This window comes from Crocodylus porosus, unplaced genomic scaffold, assembly GCF_001723895.1.
Source record: "Crocodylus porosus isolate Cpor-Errol unplaced genomic scaffold, CroPor_comp1, whole genome shotgun sequence".
Taxonomy (NCBI): Eukaryota; Metazoa; Chordata; order Crocodylia; family Crocodylidae; genus Crocodylus; species Crocodylus porosus.
This window is the reverse complement of record NW_017728918.1, coordinates 8,295,246-8,318,472: the sequence shown is the minus strand read 5'-3', so window position 1 is coordinate 8,318,472 and position 23,227 is coordinate 8,295,246. Positions and strand designations below refer to the sequence as shown.

The window sequence follows — 23,227 nt, the reverse complement described above, 5'->3', positions numbered from 1 at the left end:
ACCAGATTCCTTGTGTTGTGTGGCTTTGCCATTTGCTTTAATATAAAGGTCACACCCAGTGAAAGTATCTATTCAGTGTGTGTGGTGAAACAGAAGAGAAAGCAATAGAGATTTCATTACCTGGACTTCTTTGAGTAATTTGGACACCTGAATAAAATTCAGTCTTGTGTCAATGGGGCAGTAAACACATTTCATAGCCAGAGGCTGATAAGGAGCCAGTGCATCCAGATAAGAGAAGTCAGGCTCTGAAAAGAGGGGAAAAAATGATGAAGCTATTAGATGTCTTTTAAGAACAAAGACTGCTCAATTCTTTTCCCCATTATCATACCCGATGTTAGAACAAACTGTTGTTTGGAAAGGTAATTCAGTTATGGATCTCTTTCCCTCCCTATGCAGTTATTTCCCATTAATTTGATGAAAATTATGCCCACAATTAGTCTTATCTTAATCAATTGAAACCATTATTGCCTGATTTTTCTACAACAAATCCAGTCAAGGCAAAACTGACACCTCTTATTCTATCAGATCCTCTATTAAAAAAAGAAATCCAGCCACCCAAGTTTTGCAATTTTTAAGTGTCACAAACCAACCCAAATGGCCTAGTTTTACAGCCCGACATAAAACACAGCACAATTGTTCCATATTTCAAGACAGCTTTGTATAAATGTCATCCTCGGCATTTCCACTCTCCCATTTCCCTTCACAATTATTCTGTTTTTCTTAGTCTGTGTGATAAGTGTGGGACACATTGAAGGATAAGGAAGTAGTCACCAAATATTTCACTGCAACCCTAGAGATTTGAGAGAGACCCGGACAGCTCAGGGCAAAGGTGTACTGACCTTTTTATATCCATTGTGCCAGGCTAATTCTAGCTCAGGTAAGCAGGGACAATGCACAATGGATGTACCATGCAGTCAGTAACAAAATCTTCTATAAAAATAGGCTTCTTAATACAGAAGGCCCAGCCCTCAATATCATTTAACAAGATTTTACTTCCCTTTGCCTGACAAAGAAGAGTTTATTGCCAGCATAAAAATTTGCGGTTGGCTACGTACCAGCAATTATGATCCAGTTACACTTACTTTGTAAGAACAGAATATAGCATCAACGAATGATACGTACATCTGAAATGTAAAAAGGGCCAATTTGCTGAAGTACAAAGTAGTTGTCAGCACAACTGATTGGGAACATGAAATTTCAAGTGGGAAGTATTAAGAAAACTGGTAATTGTTCAAGGATGTTCTATAGGGGACACAAAAATCCATGAATCCACAAGCATGAAAGAAGTTATGCTGGGCAAAAAGCCATGCTGGCTAAAAGCAGATGTGGAACTGGCAATAACATGAACAAACACAAACTCAGTGCAAAAAAAGAATGGGAAAAAGGGAAGTTGAGGCTAATGAATATAAGCTACAAGTTTTAAAATGTCAGTTCCTGATAGGGCAGCTACTAAAATACACTATCAGCGGGCAATAGGGTTAAGTATGAAGGGCCTTTTCAAACATTAGCACAAGCAACAAAATCTCCAGGTCAGGTGCACATCCTTTGTTAGAGGCAGATGGTCACATTGTAAATAGTGATGCAGAGAGGACATAGCAACAGATGCTTCTTTTCTGTATTTTGCACAAAGCTGGAGGAACTGTCTATCCCATGGGATGTTGCGGCGGGAACAGAATGTCTCCCCATTTGTAATAAAGGCGGTGTGGAGCAGCGCTCAAGTCAACAGACCCAGACAACTTCCATCCAACAGTCCAAGAGGAAGTAGCTGAGGAGCTCTTTGAACCACTATTACTATTATTTAAGCCAACTTGGAAAAGGGGGGGAACTGTGAAGTATGCAAGTGTAGGTCTAGCTTTTTAGACACGGTAAAAGCACCAAAATGCTTTAATCCAACCCATGTTATTAGGCAGAACAACAGAAACATGTAGTGATGAACAAGAGGAGTGACTAGATGATCCATTGGTTCCTTTTAGCCCCAAACTCTAGGACTCTATTAAAACCTGTCTGGAAAACAGGTGTTGCTCCACAGCAAAGACACCACAACCCAAGTTAAACTGACTGTAAGAAACCCTTGCAGATGCAACGCAGCCTCTCCTGGGCCCACTGAGGATAGTTCAGTGCCGAGGATTGCTCACTTTTCAAGTTGTGGCCATCAGCCATAGCTGCTGTTTTAGGGTGTGCTGTCTAATCCTTGGCTTTCTGTCCCAGGTTTGAGTATTTAAGGCGGGGTGTCAAGAAGAGGGCCCGTGGAGACCCACTATCGAGTCCCTGGTGCTGCCCCGAATGGACGCACACCCAGCATGCAGTGCACCGTGGCTCAGCCCCATGTACAGGGCTTGGGATGAGTGCTGCACATGGAGCCCTCTCGAGCTGCTTTGGAGTATGCGCTGCATGCAGGGCCCCTCGCAGCCACTCCTGGGCAAGCCACTGTGGTCCTGCACTGGCCAGAACAAGTGCTGCATGTGGTACGGACCCAGACCGGCTGGGGCACTGCATGTCCTAAAGCAAGCACTGGGAGTGCTGGATGCTGCATGGAGGGGTGGTTTTGTGGGCCCCATCCAGCCTGTGGGGCCAGCCATAAGCCATTCATCCAGCCCACGGATTGGTCCTGCACCACTCACCATATCCACAGGGCCAGATGAGTTTGATACCTCTGCTTTGAGGGTACAGACAGATGTTATGACTGTATCTGTAAGGATAAGCTGTTATCATGCAGCTGTTAGGCCTGCCTGCTCTTGCAGCAACACAACTGTTAACCAAATCAATGCAACTTTAATTTGGTTTCATTCAGGGTTACAGGTACAGTGATTTAGCTAACTTTTATTGCTACAGGAGCATTCAGGATATATCAGAGCACTCGATGCGCACTCCTAAACAGCAACTCCCCCATCCCTTTTAAAAGTGTACTGTCCATAGCTTAGCTACAGACTTAACAAGATAGTCATTATTAATACTCTTGCATTAATTGTAGCATGAGGACCATAAAGTCTGAAACCAAAGAGTCTTCCAGAACAAAGCTGGGTTGCAGTCCTACATATCTGACTGCTCCCATTCTGCCTTTGAACCAATGCCTCTCACCGTTACAGGGGATTTTACCTTAGATAAGGCACATTAGAGTCTGAGCTGTTATACCAGTATAAATAAAAGCCAGAGTCGTCACTCCAGGCTTACACTGGGGTTTAATGAGAGCAGAGCGTGACCCACAGTACTTTGCTCTGAATCTCTGCAGACAGAAGGGAGCCTTTGTTGGCAGTGGAGAACAGCCATAATGTAAGCTCAAAACATACTGCTGAGTGCCCGTCCCCAAAGAGCGCACAAAAGCAAGCAAACAAATTGAAAACACGAGCCCTAGCCAGGTTTCAGGAATTGCTTTCCGTTACTGAGCCAGCTCAAACACTCTGGGTATGTGAGAGCAAGGGTTTCAAGTGAGGGATAAAATTAGGAGCGGAGCTCAATGGATTAAGAGCCTGGTGCACAAGCATTGCATGTATCCTGAAGGTGCCCGAGTGATGTGCTAAAGCATTGCCGTAAGAAAAACCTACTGCCTTTCTGCACTTCACAAAAGGGCTCCACTTAATACAGGGTTAAAGAGTCACTGCTCCATGTTGGAGAGGGTTCAGAACACAACCCCGTCTCGGGCCAGGTTTGGTTACCCCGGTTCACACAGGGTAGCACTGCATGGCTTGAGTAACTCCACTGAGTTTCTTGGGTGGAGTCAGTTTGGATTAACACGGGCTCTAAATTAATCCCCAAATTGGGATAACGTTCAGTATTTCCAAAGACATTTAATCTAGTCATCGAAAAAACTGTGGTAAAAATCAATCAGAGCCAGTCTGTCCCCAGTCTCATCTGTTGCAAGGAACCCTTCTCCAGCTTTCAGTAAGGATAAAATGCAGCACCACTTTAACCATAGGACTGCATTTCACCTTTGCAAAGGCTTTAAGAGTGGGGCTCTCTCTCACCTTGGCTCATCTACCTGCTGGTCGTCCCATTTCTAGCTCCTTCACTCCTCATTGTGCCTCGTTATGTGTCTTACAAGTTTTCTCTCTGTCCCTGATATCAGAGCAACTTCCACAAAATCAGTAGCAGCCAAACCCCTCAAAAGCTTTATGGAGTCTTGGGCACTTTTCTCTTTATGGGATTAAACCTCAGCCTGGGGCTGGTTTTTTGTTTTGTTCTTTTTGGAAGGGGGTGAATAAAAAAAGAAAAAAAAAAAAAAAAAAAAGGAGATTTTGCAGAAGGAGACCCTTTGGTAGAAACACTCTCTTGGGGGCTTTGCAGTATGTTTTGAAGATCCACCTGGCGTCCACTGGGATTCCTCAACGAAGAAAGCTTTGCATCCAGCTATCATAACCTTTGGCAATGTGCATATCCCAGAGGAATGCAAATGTCCTGGTGATTCAGAGGCCACATTCATTCCTTGATGTAGCTGGAGCTTGATCCATTACATGCTCTGAAAATTAGGGGCCAGGCTTTCAATAGTGGCCTTAGAGTCTGTGAAAGGAGCCTGATGTGCTCACAACAGCCTGAGTTGGCAGGTAGTTTCCTTCTTCTGCCTCTGCATTCAGCTGCAGATACAGTGAGAAAGAGTAATAATCTGGAAGTGCATGGGTCTCTATGACCGGCAGATGTGAAGTTTCTTAATAATCTTGCACTCTGGCAGTTGTCGCTATCTGGTCACCCAAGTTTACCCAAGAGTTAAACAAGAACCTGATGCGTTGCTCTATTTTCATGATTGGGGGCCAACCTCCTTCAAGAGAAGATGGAAGCAAAGTATTTTCTCCTTCTGACTAGCGATGCTTTGGTCACGCCTGGGTTCAGTCTGAGCCAACTGCATTTCTTTCAAGAGCTAATTTCCCTGCAGGGGTTTTACTGCTGAGCATACAAAGATCTTGCTTCTAAAAAGGCAAGGAATGACTCTGCATGGCAACAATCGACCCTGAAAGGCTAAAAGGAATGAAATGCAGGAAAAATCAATTGGTCACTAGAGTCATTCTGGGATCCTCATTTGGACGAGCTCCTGGTGAGGTCACTGAAAGTTTTGCCTGGGGAACCAATGACTAAAGCCCCGACATTTTGGCCCTACAAGAGTGACTGACATCTCGCCAGGTCTGCCCTGGAAAGGGCATTTTGCTTACCTGTAAATATAATGGTGTTCAGACTAGATTTTCCCCACAGCTCCATAAAGTGCACCACGTCCCCGAACCGGAGAGAGGGGTGTCCAGTAAATACAACACACGGCTGTTTGAAATCATTGCTGAAGTCTCCATGGATGCTGGGATAGTGCTTCAGTTTGTTTGTCTGAATGAGCTGAGAGAGAGAGAGAGAGAGAGAGAGAGATCACCAACCTCTCACACATTGCACAAAATGGTCACTTAAATAAGACTATATCTACTCACGCACACATGCTAGCCATGGATAGATGTGTTTTAAATATGTTACAGAGCTGAGCTCTATGTCTTTCCTGGCCTGATTTAGTCAGTGCTGCCACAGATGCTAGCAGGAGGATGTCTGGCCAGGACAGCCGAGCACAGGGCTGACAGCCTGAAACGTCAGTGCTCTGGTTCTGTCTTTGTGGCCAGACACAAGATGCTGACAGTGCAGTAACCTCTGCAAAGGGGCTGGATTTAGTGCTACTCGGTGATTTCCAGAGTAAAAGCATGCTCACCTAGCAGGTACAAAGATGGGGTTTCCATTCGTGATCTCTACAAACCTACTCTGTGCTACCCAAGTGAAAGTGGAGTCTTTGCAACGCTGAGAAATCCTGCCCGCAGGGACCCCCATGCAACTGCATTCTCTCTATTAGGTTTTAGTCAAATGCCATTGAGCCACAGGAGGGGAATGGACGCTGGCATGCCCTCTCTTAACCAGGCTGGCCTCTGCTAGGCTAACAGAAAGAAAATGCACTAAAAAGGACTGAAGTCAGACAGTCTGACTAAACAGACGGTGGAAGCAGATCTCCTTAGAAAGATGGGATAAGCTCACAAAAGCACTCAAATGCAGGGCTTTGCTTCATGTCTCCAGCCTCCATTTCCCCCCTTGAAAAAAAATACAACCTGCCTGTCCCCAAAAAGAGTGGGAAGGTGATTTTATTAAACAACGTTCGGTTGCATAGTGAAGTCTCACCACTTGGGAGATCCTACTGCTAGGTCCCCGTAGCACTTATCTGCCCCCATCACAGACTGTACAAGCATCAGCACCTGGTGAACTGAGAAAATGACTTCCCGGCAGGGTTTTTCATAACGGTAGACCATTTCAGAAATTTAAATAAGGTCTAGGGAAAGGAAAGCACTTTTCCCTACCTAAAGGAATGGGGGCTCTTCTTTTCCTTTTTAAACACACAACTATCTAGTGACATCTGCTGCCAAGCATAGCAATACTGCTCAGGACTGTAGGATTTTGCAACGGAGGCTTCAGTAACAGGCTGCCAAAGATATCTGCGCTAGTCTATGGAAACCCTGCCCAGTCCCACTTGTTTGCCGACGGCAGCGCACACACCAGCTAACCCACTATGCTTCATAGCCTGAGACCTCCCCTCTTGATATTGTTCCCTATTGTAACATGTGATAAGTACCTCCTGATGCCATCCCTCATCTTTCCAGAGCCTCGTTTATCAGCTGCCTTTTGCTGTGTTATGCAAAGCTTATTACAGAAGGAATGAGAAAGCTGGTGCTTTCGAACCAGCGTTAACTGGGCATGTGGGATCTGAGCAAGTTTTAAAGCTTCTTAGCACCACGACACAAGGACAGCGGCTGATTGTTGATCAAGTTCAGCGGCAATAAACCCTGTGATTTGTCAGGCTAAATCTCTAGATGTCACCAGTCAATGAAATGCGTTGGCGCTGGCAAAGGCAATGTACAAAAGTGCCTGCGATTCCAGCTTTTATTCACTGAAATGATAGCAGTCTGGCTGTGCTCTGTGCAAACACTCATTTTCTTCTCTTCCACTTCTCCTCCCCCTCGCTCTCTTTCAGCTTCCTCGAAGAGGGTTTTCATGCATGATTTTGTCCTCCATTTGTTTTGCCTACACATCCAGTTCAAACCTGCACTGCCGCACGGGAACGGAGAGCTGGCAAAGCTGGACCGACACTGGCGCCTTTAGGGGTGACGGAGACTGAATGCAGACGCAGCCTGTCAGATGTGCCACTCGTGTCCTCAGCACATACAGAAATGATGCATCGTAGGGAGAAAGGACCTGCAGATTTCTCCATTCCCTTGCAGTATGACAGGCTGAAGCACCCTCCCCCCTCCGACTTGCCTGTAATATCAAATTCCAGTTCAGTTTCCAGAAGGGGAATTTAAATATACATCCAATAACTGCTGTGGCAGATAATATGCACTCAGTCTTGCAAACACTCCTATAATTAAGGCTGGTAAAGATTTCTGATTAAAGCATCTGGAGTACAATTTTTAGAATCTAAACATTGCTCTAGTAGTAAGAGCTACCTCCTGCACAACAGCTTAGCAGGCAATGGGCAAAACAAGTTTTAGCCCATAAATTACTGAAATCTGGAAGAACCAGAAGGGAAGCACTCCCGGCAGTCCTGGCGTTCTCTGAGACTTATCATAAACCTAAACCTGAGGTTGCAAAACCTGTTTCAATGGGGCCAGCTGTGGAATTTCTGCTGCAAAAGCCAAATTGGATTTGTGATGGGCCAGGACAGGGTTTTGCTGGTCTCCAGGAAACAGCCATGCCTGACATTTCAGTGCCGGGCAATTTTGTAACATGGTTTTTTACCCCCCAGAGACCCTAATGCAATCTACCCATTCATCAATTCACCATCTCCTACTCCAATACATATACATGTACAGCACACACACTTTTGCAAAGAAGGGAGGCGATTGTGTTAAGCGAAGGAGATAATCAAAAACCGATACATATTCTATTTCATGGCAGCCTCAAAAAAAATCCTACTTTTCTATTTTAAAGATAGACACAAGATCTTTGACACCAACAGTACCCCGTCCCCTATCGCCAGGTTGGACCATCAGGGTCACTGTGGGTTTAACCTCCTTCCCAGCCTCCCCTTCCCTCTTTACTACAATATAATGCGTTGTTTCTTTCTTGGCAATCTCAACCAAACACTGACACAAAGCCTCCTGCCCCAATTAGGGAGTTTGATGACAGCACAACATGACATGATCCAGCTGAAAGGGCACAGAAACAAGTTTAGACACCTTCTATTGTCACTTCTGAAACACCTCGTAATTTGGTAAGCTCCCCCCTCCCCTCAAGAGTTGGATCTACGAAATGGGCTCAGCTAATACCATCTCACCTGGTTATTGCGGGATTGAGTTTGGGATGATGATCTGTACAGATCTTTGAGTTCCAAAGAGAAAAGGGGCTAGACACGTACATTAGAGAGTGTTGCGGATAAATAAGGTTACCGAACCATGGTCTGTGCCAACTTAGGGTCAAAAGTATTTCCAAAGAGTCAGGCCAGGAAGCTTTAGTTTCTGGAAGCAGGAAGCATTTGAGATGTCTTTCTATAGAAAGAGTCTTTAATCGACTGAAAAAAACTTGAGAGAGACCCGAGACGGTAAAGCACGCTGAACGTCAATGGTGGAGAGTTGTGTTTTTTTTAATCCCAAGTGGCTAAATTTCCCTCTAAAGCAGGAGGTGTGATTTATAGGGTCAGTAACTGCTGCTATAAAGTGGATAAATCTATGTAGCCTTTGTGTACTCTTTGTTCAGCACAGCCAAGACGTATTGCTATTTATACTGTGTGCATCTGTAGCCAAAAATTCTAGATAGATGCGTCTTTTCTATCGATGGAAATGCATACATCACTTCGCCTCCCTCGCTCCCTGCACAGGCCACCAGCAACAAAGGCCTTTTGCTGTAGAAGAGAATACTTTGTCACTTAACTCCTGCTATTTATTGCTTTGAGTATGGCATGTAGGAGATGGTATATGAAGGAAAGAAACAAAATCAAGAAGAAAAATGCTCGGGTTTCCGACCACGAAATCAACATTACTCACGCTTCTGTTATTTTCAATCAGAAAAATCAGATATTTCCTGGCTATTTCTTCTGGGTGCTGCCAACTGCCTCTTCAAGCTGGGGAGATAATTCCAACATTCCTCCTTTCTCCAACAAAAAAAATCACCCTGTAAATACTAATGGATTTCAAGTGACTGTGTGCAGGGACATGGGGAAAGGTTCTGGATGGACAAGCCTTAGAGATGGGGTCCGCTATGGAGAGACAGAGCAGTAGGGTGCAAGGTATGGATGTTTCTCAGTCCCACTTTGGCAGTGCTTCAATCAGTCATCTACAAGGACCACATCTTGTGGTTCAGTCTTGTGGGCAGTCTATCCTCAGCTTCTTTGTTGAGACCCTGGCAACAAAGGCTGTGAATAGACAGTAATTTGTGGCAGCTACAACTGCTGCAGCCGTCCACGCTCTGCCTGCAACGGGGAGCACAGCTGCTTCTTCCCAGAGACCAAGGCAGCAGCAGGCTCTGACACCTCGATGCCTCCCCCCAGCTCCACGGGCAGGAAGGCAGTCAATGCTGCTGCTCCCGACAGCACTGATTAACTGCCCCCCACTCCCCATCCCTCCCCTCTTGGGTGGGACATATGGACAGTGGGGTACGGCTAGAAGCTGGTAGAAACCCCATGCGGCACTATCACGCATTATGCACATTATGTGGCGCTACAACACATAGCCTCGCAGAGAAGATCATATTTCATCTGTGAACATTTCTGCAGCACTTCTTCCATGTCCACAGCACGACAAGGGGTGTGCACGTCTGTCCCTGCCTTTTGCAGGATGACAAAAAAACCCCCAAACACTTGTAGTGCAACAAACGTAACGTCTGTCTACAGCCAAAGATTTAAGAACAGTCAGCTGCTACTGCTTCCTCAGATTTGGGCAGAGAAACTCATTTCAGTAAGATAAGAAAGTAGCCACCTTTGCATAGGCACTGGCATGGGGCATAATTTAAAACAGGGATGCTCAACATCCAGCCTGTGGGCTGGATCCTGCTCATGGAGCTGGGTCACCTGGCCTATAGACTTCTGCCCTGGCTCTACCTGCAGCCTGTGGGTACCTGAAAAGCAGAGAAAGTGGCCCTCTAAGCCACTTGGGTTTGGCATCTCTGATTTAGAAGATGAGGGAGATGAAATCCCATTCACTTTCAACTCGGAAGTTAGGAACCTTAATCCAAGTCACTTTATTTAAAAAAAAAAAAAAAGTGAGTAATAATGGTATTCTGGGGAGATAGAAGCCTAATAAAGAGAAGTGGAATTTAAATGTGCAAAAAGTTTGTTAAATCTTAGGGATTACAGAAAAGCAGGGCTGGAAGGGACTTCGCAAGGTCATCTAGTCCAGCCTCCTGCTCAAGGCAGGGCCATCCCTGACTCAACCACCCCACGCAACCATCCTCCTAACCTCCTCTTCAAAACTTCCCAGGATGGAGAGTCCACAACTTCTCTAGGCAGGCTGCTCCAGTGCTTGTCCACCCTTAGTCAGAAAGTTCCTTCCAATCGCCAACTTAAAATTTCCTGTGCTGGAGTCTGAGGCCACTGCTCCTCATCTTGGCCCAAAGGCCACAGACAAAAACCCATCTCCTTCCTCTCTATAACTGCCTTTCTGGTATTTGAAGACTTATCAAATCAGTCCCTTCATTGCATCTGTGGCAGTAAGCTGTTGCTTATGAAAGCTTAGGCATCTCCGATTTAGTTAGTCTATAAGGTACAAGTCACCCTTGCCTTCAAACCCCACAAATCTTGTTTCTAATGGGATAGAAACTTCTAGTGTTGATTCACTTGAAGTTCTTCGTCCTTCCAGTCACAAAAGTTACTGACTTGGGAAACGTAAACTGGAACTGCTGCAAAAGTACAGGACCAAACTGGCCCGATATGGGTTAGCTACTCTTTTTTACTGTTCTCCCATCATACCAAGTGCTCTCACTCATCTCTTTTTTCTGAGAAGCTACTATCAGTGCTTTCACTGCAGTCCTACTGGCAGATGTTACTTCCTTGCAGCTGAGATGTAATTCTTATTCTTATTCAAGCAATCGGCTCCTGCTCTAAGTGAAAGATTACAGCAGAGATGTCTAAAGCTCTTGAAGGCCTCTGGACAACTCCCTCCTGCTCCCCATTTCATTTTAATAGGAACTGGTATCCAAATTTCTCTGTGCAGCTGAAAAAAAAAATCACCTATGTTTCTTGCCTGCCTGCAGCACTGGAAAAGTAGGAGTCTCTATACAATTGGATTGGTTGTATAAGCACAACCTCATTATAGTGAACCTCTGTGGGACTGGGAGAAAACTTCATTAAAAAAGGGTGTTTGCTGTAACAGGGTTTGTCAATTTGTTGTACTGTAATAATGAAACAAGAAGGTTCCTGCAGTTGAGACTGCTAAAAGCAGAGGTTTGTTATAAGCACAGTTCGTTATAATGTGGCAGTGCTGTATTAGAAAAGAAATCACCTCTAAGAAAAACTAATTTCACGCATAGATAAAATGGGAGGAGAGATGATCTCCCAAGGTCCCTTCCAGCCCTAATGTCTATGTCTATGATAAAACTCTGAGAACAGAGAAAGGGGACAATGAGGAGGGAGCAGAAGGGCTTTAGGTGCTCTGACATCCATTGCTGGTTATGCCATCTCAAAGGATTCAGCAGAAATAGAGGGTTCATACAAGAATTTGGGGCCTGGAAAGAATTCCAGATAAAGAGACTGAAAAGATTGGAGTGGCTTAGCCTAGAGAGGAGGAGGAAACAAGGGAGGTTTTAGAGGTAAAAACATAGTGGGAGAGAAGACAAGCCAAGAACTCCTACCTTTCATCTCACAACAGTCGTAATGGGATGAAATGCAAAGGCTACAGATTTGATACAAGGAAGGAAATAGCTCTTACACTTAGCTAAAGCCACCAATGGCCCAACAATCCTCAGGGGCATCTGACAGCAGACAGGATCGCCACTCCTGAACCATCCCGGCCGGCGCTCATCCAGCCTCTTTTGAAAGCCTCCTGGGAAGGAGATGCTACCACAACCTTGGACACGTTGAGGTAATGAGGAAGCCCAATCTTTTTAATTCTCCTCTTTAGGTGGATGAGAACAGCTTGTTCTCGGCATATGGCCCTTCTCCTACGCACAGTGCCGGGTACATGGAGGGGCTCATCTAATGGCAGACATATGTATCTGAGCAGTGACTTCCTCTGACTTGCCCAACATGGAAGCAAGCAGCTGAGGTCTTCTTCCATCATCAGCTCATCTCCATGAGCATGTTACAACAACTTAAAAAGTCCTCCTGAGCCCAGTGGCCCATCAGGCTGGTGTGTTTGAGGCATACCAGTTTCTGTGGCCAATGGCATACAATGGAGCAATACAGCTGGTGTCACATCTGGACACCTATGACCACCTACCCTTTCAAGTTGGCCTGATGTGGGACAGAAGAAAGGGCAGCTTGCAGTACTTCTAGCACAGGTGCAGCTTATACAAGCAAAGAGGCCCTACGGCCGGCTTAGATTGCTCCAGGCCTCCTCCCTGCTCTAGCTACAAGCAAAAGGGGTTTAGCCTGACAGCTGCTGGGATCACCCATTTGACTGACACTTTTAATGGCACAGCTATTTGCAGTACAGACCTGGCCCATGCCTCCAGGTCTTAATTCCCTTCCGGTAAAATGGGAATTAAAGCACTTCCCCTACCTTGCAGGGATGCTACAAAGATGCATACCATGCAGACTGTGCTGGGAAGGGGGCAGAACAGTTCCCTAGAGGCAGACGTACATACACGCAGTCAAATGGAAGAAGTTTTCCCACCCCCCGTTTACACTTTTCAGTCTCATTTCTATGCTTCCTAAAGGGGAAACACAGGAACAGCATGCTCTCTGCATGCCCGGCCCCGACACGGCCCAGTAACACTAAACCAATTCCAGCTGTGGGACTGTGACAACAAAAGCTGAGCTGCAGCCCAAGGAAAGTGTGAATCACGCTTGCAGGGTGGCAACAAGAAACAGAGAGCCCAGGGGTGAGCACTGCCACCGCGACGTGGACCATTCAGTGCTTTGGGGGTGGTAGGTTTGATTGGTATTTTTCCCTAATCTCTCTATCTGATTTGTGTTCTCCTGAAGCGCGCCTCACTTGTGATTTACAACTATACCAGCAGCTTTACCTGGAACAAACAGGACCATTATTCATTTGCCTGTTATTTTTATTATGGGCCAAGTTTTCAAAAGACTGTTAGCAAGTGCTGGAGCTGCCGGTACTGCTCTGAAGCCTATATCTGCAAAGTGGTTAAGTGGCAGGAATCAGCAAGGAAGACACCCACTGGGTCATCGCTGGGGAGGAAGGGGAATTGAAGCGGGCAGCGCAGGACACAGTTCTTTGTCCCCAGCACTTATACAAGTGTTGCAAACAGAAACACTAGAGGACTCCTCCATGGAATCCATGGTAGTTCTTACACTTTTTGGCCTCTGTAAACCTCTCTTACCTGCTTCAAACAACTTCTCTACATTTCATTTCATCATAAGGAGTTCGAACCAAGGTCCGATGTTATGAATCTTTCCAAGACATCAGGACACAAGAGAGGTATTCCTCCTTAGGGACACATCCTTCCCACTCCCATAGTCATACAATGCTCAAACAAGTTACCGCGGGATTTTATGAGCTGGCACCATAAGAGTTACAGGCTGCTGTGTTAACATGACAGTTTGGAGTCGGTTATAGTAATTCCTGGAAGAGACAGGCTGCTTTAGCTGTAACATAGCCTCAACACTGTCTCCAGGGTGATTTATTGCTTCCTTTGTGAAGGGAGAAAGGAGAATTATTGTATGTTCAAAACTAGTATAACTGACACAGTTTAAGCTGCAGGCACATAATTCTCAGGTCAGCTCTTCAGCTCGTGTAGCTTCTAAAATATCCTAGACCAGAAGCAGCTTTCTTGCTGAGGACAGATTAATCTGTCAGCCCAATATTCAAAATATCTCAACTGTAGCTCCTGATTCTCAGAAACCAAAGTCATTAACTTGATCTACACATGCAACAGCTAAAAATGTTCTTAGAGGCAGTGAAACAATTCGGAGGGATCCGGTTATGAAAAGAGCACTGGAGAATTAAAAGACATCCTTGCAATCAGAGGATACTGTTATCGCAGTACAAACACACAGGCCCATCCTGCTAGACTGCTTAATTAAGCCACTCTTTGATAGCTGCATGCTTTTTTTCTGAAGGTCTTCACTTTGACCCAGCGGTTTCATGTGTGTGCTGGAATGGGCGTTGGGAAGCCTTAAAGCTTTTGGGAGGATGTAGAATAGCAGGGGGCAGAAAAACAGAAGGCACTTCAGCTAGAAACCAGGGGCCAACAAGCCTACAGCGGAGAACAGAGATTTAGGATAAATTAAGCAGCAGTGCTAGCTGCATGGCTAGAGCATCTTGTTCTTAAGAGATTAGGCTTTGCAACTTGATTTCCCTGGGTAAATTTTTAAGCACAAGGTGTGGATGCTGGCCATGCAGGCTCCATTATCCCTGATGCCAGACCATTCCCAATTCACTGCACACCCTGTCTAAAACATATACCAGCACCTGGAAGGAGTGACGATCAGAAAGCTAGACCCTAATCCTATCGTCTTCAGTGGTAGCTGGGAACTGGAAGCACCAGAGAGGCGATATACATAGCAGGCAAGTTACGTTGCCAAACAGCACCAACTAAATCTCTCCTCAAAGCTCCTCATAACTGCAGACAGCGACAGAGGGGCTGGATGAGGCCTGCCTTTGTATGATGGCAACTCTGCATATGCATTTATCATGTTAAGGTTGAGTATTTGACTGGATCAAACATTGGTCAAAAATTGTAAAAAAAATTGCCAATAAGTCCAAATAATACACAGAAAAAGGACAAATGAGTCAAAAACAATAAAAATCATACTTTTGTCATGAAAACTACAACAAAATGTAGCTTTTTTTAATAAAATGATGACTGGTAAAAAATAAAAAAAATAAAAAAATCTCCAGTCAATTTGCCAGTCAACTGATAATATTGGACCAGTCAATTGGCCAGCTTGCCAACCCTAGCTTATAGACATTTTTGCCCACTACAGATGTTGACAATGCTAGTGAAATCTCACAAGCCGATCTGTAGTGCCTGTATGTGCAAAAGGCTCATTTTCTGACAGAAGCTGGACTGAAACCCTGTGAAAGAAAACAGAGCCAAATTCTTCATGCGTTGGCACCTCTTTTACCTTTCATCTACTACAAGGGGAGATATGCTGAACTCCACCAGAATAAAAAGGAGCTGGCATGTGAAAAAACTCTCACTGAAGGTAGAAATTGGGCCATATTTGAGAGACAAGGGTTTTTGCAGGTGTTAGCTTTTGATTGGACCAACTGCAGGGTTGGCATGAACTTAACACCCTTTTGAATGCAGTGCATTCTTCTTCAGATCATTCAAAAGCTTGTCTAAGTCTATGCCAACCATACAACTGGTTCAATAAAAGATATTGCTCCCTACATTCCTTGCCTCTTGCATATTTTTTTGGACCATCACAGATATAACATCACTCCAGCCCTGCCGCACCATATTTTATTTAACATCTGGCTTGTGAGGAAGTCCTCTAGAGATGCACACCTCGTTTCTGCAGGAATCCCAGACGGGGCAGCAGTCTTATTCCTATGTGCTTCAAGTATACACCATCTCAGGACGTTCCATTTATAGGAGCAGACGATAACACTCAAGTCTTCGCAACGTGGACTCCTTGAATATTAACCTTGTGTTTCCAGGTGTCTCATCCCTCAATTCTTAGGGCTGGACAGCCTTGGAGCCCATTTCAGAAGAGAAGGTGGGATCTGGGGCATAAACCTGACTCCAATTGCTAGGTTTTAGTTTTACACACTTGGAAATCAGCAGTGTAGACAAAAAGCATGATGGCAGGCACAGCTTGATAAAAGCAAAGAAATGTATGTGCTTGTGCCAGACACCTTCCCATGAAAGCAGAAATAAAATGGCGAGTGGATATTAAGTAGTAACGTGAAAGAAAATATTGCAGCAATCACCGGGTTAATGGCACATTCTAATTTCTTCCTCGTCCCAAACTATTTTTTATGACTAAAGCCAAGAAACAGCTGACTTGTGTGATCGATTGCAAGAGACTGTTTCGCAGACTCATAAGAATTAGTCACAGAGACAGAAGGGTAGGTTGCTTACCTCGGCATGGGGAAAGGGGGGCTCCGGGAGATAGACTTTCGTCTGCTTATTATGACACAGCCTATAAAAGGGAAGAAAACAGGCAGGGTTAGAGTCGGCAGAACATGCTGAAGTGTCTGCTGCCATCTACCGGTGAGACTTTCCAATAGGGCCTTTTCATTTTCACAGCCTGACATGGAACATCTCTCACTTTTTATTGTTGTTTCCAAATTAAACAATTAAAGAGCTCACACCCAGAGGGTGTTACGACCAATTCCTGTGAGGCCACTTTAAAGAAGGTGTGAGGCAGCGCAGGGCTAGAAATGCTTTATGAAAACACACGTGCATGCACTTCATACACAATGGGACCTTCTTTACCTTAGCAACTCAATATATTTTAATTTACTGCTCTGCTAATTCAGTAAGCCTCATGAAAACCCATTCAACTCTTTACCCATCTATCTCATCCTTTCATTCATTCAAGTTTGGTTCATTGAAACATATTTTGTTCTCTGGGGTGTCAGGTTATCAAAGTGCCTTTTTTATCTCTCTACCACAGTCATTTATCAGTTGTTCACCTCATAATGCAGATATTGAAAGCTAGTGACTGACTTCAGTGGATTCACTTTAACATGGAAAAGGGGAGCAGGTCTCCGATTTCTAGGTAACGGAACAACTGTCTGTTGTAAAGTTAATTGGCTGACTTTTGCTAAAAAAATTCTGCAATTCTGATGCATCCTTAACTTTATTATTTTGACTCAGTCTTGGTTTATAGGTTGAGGTCAAGTTTCTACCCTGCCAAAAACAGGAAGCTTCATCTAGCTGATTGGTGGTAGGATCATGAGCCAGGAGTTCCTCAGTTCTCATCCCAGTTACAGGTCTAAGTCCCTCTGCAGTTTAAGTCACAACCTCTGCCTCGGTTTCCATTCAAGTAAAAACAGTTACTCACAGGAGTGTCCAAGGATTAGCTAATGTCCATGCTGACTTTGGAAGATAAGACATTGTATACACAGGATCAGAGTAAGATCTACAATATCCATTAACTGTCTGAGTTCTGCAAGATGGATGGGACTGACAAAATAACAGTTCACTTGCATGCTGTACTGTGTTGCCATTTCACTGTACTAGCATGTATATGTGTGTGCACAAGCGCACACACAATTTTACATCTTCTCTTAGTCCCAAAGATCCTAAAACTCACATGAATCCAGAAATCACTTCATCCATTACTGAAATGCAATCACCCCTCAAACAGAATACAGCAGCAGTTTACTAATGCAAAACAGTGCCAGCCAAACATGAGTTTCAATAGCTACACTGACACTGGCCAGGGCAAAAAGGCTAGATACCATAAGACTTGCTGAAAGCATCGTGGGATCTCTCTCCACCAGATCCTAAGCCTCATCTTATCCATATCTCTCCTGATGAACTCTACTATAATCCCAGTATCCCATTAAGCCTTATTTTTCTGCATCACACATTGGGAGCTCTCCATGAAGGGATTAGTTTATTTTTGTTTTTACAACCTCCAGTATCTTGCTAGGCTTAATGCCTATGTAATGATCACCGGTGGCCTGTGTTCCTTCCCTCACAATTGTACTGAGCAGTAGGATGGCTAATGAAAGGAGCCTAAAGGGCAAGCATACACTACTGTTCCCAAGATCAACCAACGATTCAATACAGATCCTCACCTATACTGGCTGGGGAGACTTGGGCAGGAGAGGAATGGCACACTGAACAGAAGAAGGTCTTTTTGGACCGGCTGAGTTCTCTGATTTTCCCTCCAGTTCCCAACCCATGTTTATGCATGGCTCCCTCTAACACACTTTGACTAGTTTATTTAAATTGTCTTTGTTTTACCGAGACTTTGGAAACTTGATTGAACCAGCTTTTCTATGGCCCTGGAAGACTTCAATGAGATTTATGTCCTTGTGAAAGTTATAAAATTTTTGGAAGGGAGGATTTTTGTTTTTCTCTCTCTCCTTGACCAATTTGGAATGTCACTAACCACCACCCTGTTTTCTCCTGACCGTATTTTATTTCCTGACAAAGATGCTTTTGTTTTTACAATTTATCTAAGAAACTTAATAAAAAAAATATCTGTTACAGCACAGCTGCACCTGATACATTTGGTTACATCAAACACTGCTACTAACAAACATGCTCAAGCTAAAACTAGAATATACACCATTTGGGTTATTTATCTCAAGAACTTCTTGTACATGACATTTCCTGCCAGGCCTTTTGCTCTGTTTAACCTGATCTCTCTGCTGGTTTGCCTGGATGTATTAATTGCTTCCCTCAGTTTGCTGACCCTGTGAGTTGTAAAATCTGCAAAGATTAATGTTGTGTTTATTCCAGAACAAGACTGGGCCATCTACTTTGGCCCCTGCCGAAATGGCCAAGGCTGGCAACACCTGGCCCTTCATTTTATGTCTCGCTTGAATTAGAAAAGTAACAAACCTAGTTTGCTCACGTTGTTAGACTGCTGTCTGTTCCTGGAGGCACTGAATGAGACTAACAGAGAGGCAAGAAAGATGCATCTGAAAGTCACTCTCAGCATGGTGCTTCACTTACTCACCAAATCTGATGCCAGAGAGTGGCGAACGCATCTACCTGTGTTTGTAAACAGATCTGACGCACGTTCCAAGGGAAACAATGCCTTTCTAATTCTAGAAGACCTGGACGCATGTACTCCCATGATTCACAAGATGTGCTCCCACCTCCTTATCTCGCAGGCGGAGAACATTTCAAGTAGAGGGAATCGCAGCGATCAGCACTTGCTCTGTATATGTTTACTACAATCTGTATGGTTGAACCCAGGCTACGCAGTAAAATAAAACCTACCACTCAGCAAAGATCTGGGAGAACTCCAGGGAGCTGTTGGCAACAGGCGAGATGAAGTAAAAGGGGACGTTGGAGAGTCCTGCAGAATCGATATACTGGTACAGGCACTCCAGCAGGTCATATATTACTCCTGAGGGATAACAGGGCACCAACACGTTCCCTCCACTGCGCACGGTCATTGCTCGAGAAAGAGAAAGAAAAAAAAAAATTAGCAGCTTTTACTTTCCATCCTTAAATACCCCTCAGGGTCTGATACCTGGTACACAGGATGAGACATAACAGTGTAGGCGTGGGTCTGCATAAACGAGACAGACTTATCTAACCCCTTAAGATTTCACAGCCATAAGTGGAATTAAAGGCCAGGTCCTTCTCCTCCAGAAGCACAGGCCTCTGCACTTTGAACAACTAAAACTTTGTAAGCCATGGGGCTGATGCATGCTTGAGTCCAGGAGAGGGCACTGCTGCTTTGAGGAGAAATATTGAGTGAGAAAACAGGACAGTACATTCCTCATATACTGTAAATAATCTAATATCTCTATTAGTGTCCACACCGAGTGGGCAGGACATCTGTTCCTGGGTTTTGGCTGAGTTCACCATGCACAGTAAACTGTTTTGTACTGAACTGCGCTGCTTCAGATAAATGGTGGAGCATTTTAAACCTGGGGCTACTAAATCCAGTTGTTTCAAACCTGACAGCTCCCAAAGGCACATAGATTTTTTTTCTCAAGCTGTTAATATGACTGAGTCCCAGCAGCACACCCAAAACAAAACAGTTGCTACCATCTGTGAGCTGTAGAAGTTGTGGGTAGGGAGAAAAAAAAGGAGAAAATAAAAATAGTTTCTCTCTACAAGAGAAACAGATCCAAAATAGGACACTATACGCAAGCACAATGTTGATAATGTTTGGCTGCATGAAACTACAAAACTGCTGTAGCACCTTGTAACAAGAGAAAAATGCATTGTCGGTCTCAGTGAACAACTGCTGCCTTGATACAATTTCTTCTGTGGTCATGGGATAAAAAACACATCTAGTGATGTTAATTGCACTGCAGCATTTGTTACATTATGCATTAAGCCATTACACAAAAAACAGTGAAAAAGCCTGAAAATGTGTATATTAAATCTTGCCATAATTACTTCCTTGACTTAAATTTGTTGACAAGCTCAGATGGAGAAGGATCTGGGATACTTCTGCCTTATCTGAACAGACAGGGAAGGATTATAGGGTCAGATGTTGAGCTTAAAAGAGGGATATACACATCTAGCAGGAATTTTTAAAAGCTCTTCAGTATTTAAACCCCAATGGGAGTTAGCATCTACTTCACACTGTTCTCTACAACAGATGGTGGGTCAGACAGACCTTTTCGGTATGCATCAGAGTTGTATTGCACAGTATTAAAGGAAGCAAAGAGGTCAGAGTCACTGGTCCTTCCACAGTCACCTGAAAAACGTATCGTAAAAATGAAGCATTCAAGGGGGGGGAAAAAGGAACACTTCACACTTTCAGAGCATCATTCCCCCAGACCTTCAAAGTACTTCATAACCTACAAGGATGTGGAGAAGCTTGAGAGAGTCCAGAGGAGAGCCACGCGCATGATCAGAGGTCAGGAAAACAGATCTTACGATGACAGGCTGAGAGCCATAGGACTCTTTAGCCTGGAAAAGCGCAGGCTCAGGGGGGATCTGATGGCCACCTATAAGTTTATCAGGGGTGACCACCAGGATCTGGGGGAACGTTTGTTCACCAGAGTGCCCCAAGGGATGACGAGGTGGAACGGTCACAAACTCCTGCAAGACCGTTTCAGGCTGGACATAAGGACGAATTTCTTTACTGTCCGAGCCCCCAAGGGCTGGAACGGTCTGCCAGCGGAGGTGGTTCCAGCACCTACACTGAACACCTTCAAGAGCAAACTGGATGCTTATGTTGCTGGGATCCTATGACCCCAGCTGACTTCCTGCCCTTTGGGCGGGGGGCTGGACTCGATCTTGCGAGGTCTCTTCCAGCCCTAAAGTCTATGAAATAATAAGGAACTGTGGGATGACAGCCAACAGCAGCTCCCAGACCTTCTTTTGACCTGTCTGTCAGTGGTGATGAACAAGTCTCCCATTCTCCCAGATTTACACACAGCCTCTAACTTGATGGAGGAATCCTCATCTTGGGGAAAAAAAGTTTAAAATCAGGTAGAGGGTTTGGCAGAAGTATTTTAATGGTTTTGAAAAAGGAAAAAGTATAATGGCTCCAAGTTTACAGGTGGTGGCAAGAATGTCTTCCAGTTATAACATCTGCTGAGGGCCGCTCTGCCCTCATTTTCCATCTTTGTACAGCTACAAGCCTAGCAACTGAATGACGACACATTTTAAATGGCCTTTCCTTTTACTACAGTTGACAGGAATGTCCTCATCTTACTCCCAGCGCAGTCCAGGTTTATTTCAAGAAAACCCCTCTGCTACGCTGTACCTGGCTGCTTGAGGTGATGCACTCAGTATTGCAATGAATTAAGAATAATCTCCCAATGCAGCAAAGCAGGCCCCACTGGCTGCCTCACTTGGCTTTGCACACAAAGTTTAAGATCTTTATTGATGACGTTTCTCCCCATCTTGCTTAATTTTGTTCAGTTGCCTTTTAGCTTATTACCTTCATAAAACAAAAAGGCTTTATTGTCAAGTGAAAACCTAGTGACTGCGTGCTTGCAAAAATCGGGCCAATGCATTTCTTTTTAATGAACGGCAGGCACTACTGTTTCCCCATTCAATTTTCTTATTTCCTGACTAGATGCATAGAGTTGTTCTGTCAAAGAAGGCTGCAAAGAATTTGTTCAGGAATAAGGCAGGAAAGGTAAAACAAGGATGCAGATGAGAGAAACTATGAAGCTGTGTATGTGAGACTAGAGAATAAGAACTGCAATCAGTTGCCAAAGTCTACTAGCATGGCTCCACCAGCATGCCTCCACCCATGCTAGACTGTTTTACCCTGACCAAGGCTAAGCCTGACATCAGAGGCGGTGACTAGAGAAGCTTCCCAGTGTATCAGTCAGAAAGTCGACAGGCTGGGAGGACTCAGACCGAGAGAACGTGCTGCAAGCACTGCAGGCTGTTCCTTGCAGATCAGATGCGAGGAGCAAGTCCAACCTGCCTAACCTATGGCTAGAAGGAAGGGAATATGCTTGGAGGACTTTGTTACGTCTTGGTCCTGTGTGCTTTGTGCCTTTGGGTGAAAGAATGAGCTGAAACTTTGACATGAAGAAGTTGCTTCCCAATTGCTTCAATCAGTTGCTCTCATAGACACCTGAAAGAAAAACTCTGGGCAGATTCAAGCCCAGCTATAATTGCCACTGTCTGCACACAGGATGAAGTGTGGAATTCCACCCCCAAGTAGAACTGGGTAAAAGCCCAGGATTTGATCCCTGATGGGGTCTCCTTGCTTGACAGGACAAGGAGCAAAGGGCTCAAGTTGCAGCAAGGGAAGTTGAGGTTGGATATTAGGAAATTCTCTCACCGGGAGGGCGGTGAAGCACTGGACCAGGCTTCAAAGAGAGGTGGGAGAATCTCCATCCTTGGAGTTTTTGAAGATCTGGGTAGACAAAGCCTTGACTGGGATGATGTAGTTGGGGCTTGTCCTGCTTTGAGCAGGGGTTGGAGTAGATGTGACCTCCTGCGGTCCCTTCAACCCTCGTTTTCTATGATTCCTCTGGAAGGCACTGCAAAGGGACAGCACTGCGGTGCCAGCTCAGTATCAGGACAATGTGCAAAAGTGTTGTTGGTTCTTTCTATCCGGACAGAAGTTAAACGAGGGTTACTTGTCCAAGCAGTGCCTGGCACAAGTGTGCCCTAGTTCTTGGTGATGGGGTGCTAAGTGATAGCTCCAGCTACACAAATTCAGGGGGTTTCTTATAATTACTTGAAAAGTTTTGACAGGTTTTTTGTTCTCCATATGTATAATAGTCCCAATTCTGCTTGCAAATGCACCAGGGTCATGTGGAGGACATACATGTCTGAAGGCAAATTTTGTAGCCAATGTCCTTTTTTGATTGATGGATGCACTCTCCACACAAATTTAATATCATTTTATAATCCCAGCATTTCAAATTTAGTCTCCTTCAGTAACTCCATAAAAAGTTGGGTTCAATTTCATAGTTTCAAAGTTAGTAGGGTCGGAAGGGACCTGAGCAGATCATCAAGTCCAATCTCCTGCCACGGCAGGAAATAGTACTGGGGTCAAACGACCCCAGGAAGGCGATTGTCTAGCCTTGTCTTAAAG

The 23,227-nt window shown here is 44.7% G+C and overlaps 1 protein-coding gene across 1 annotated transcript in view; it reads right to left on the bottom strand.

Moving 5' to 3' along the window:
• Window positions 1-23,227, bottom strand: part of INTS9 (integrator complex subunit 9) — an 80,533-nt gene that overhangs the window by 17,058 nt on the left and 40,248 nt on the right. The window contains exons 10-13 of the mRNA XM_019537211.1: window positions 18,970-19,150; window positions 16,144-16,204; window positions 5,139-5,310; window positions 121-245 (exon numbers count right to left, since the gene is read on the bottom strand). Coding sequence (XP_019392756.1) covers window positions 121-245; window positions 5,139-5,310; window positions 16,144-16,204; window positions 18,970-19,150 — 539 coding nt within the window. The remainder of the gene's footprint in view (window positions 1-120; window positions 246-5,138; window positions 5,311-16,143; window positions 16,205-18,969; window positions 19,151-23,227) is intronic.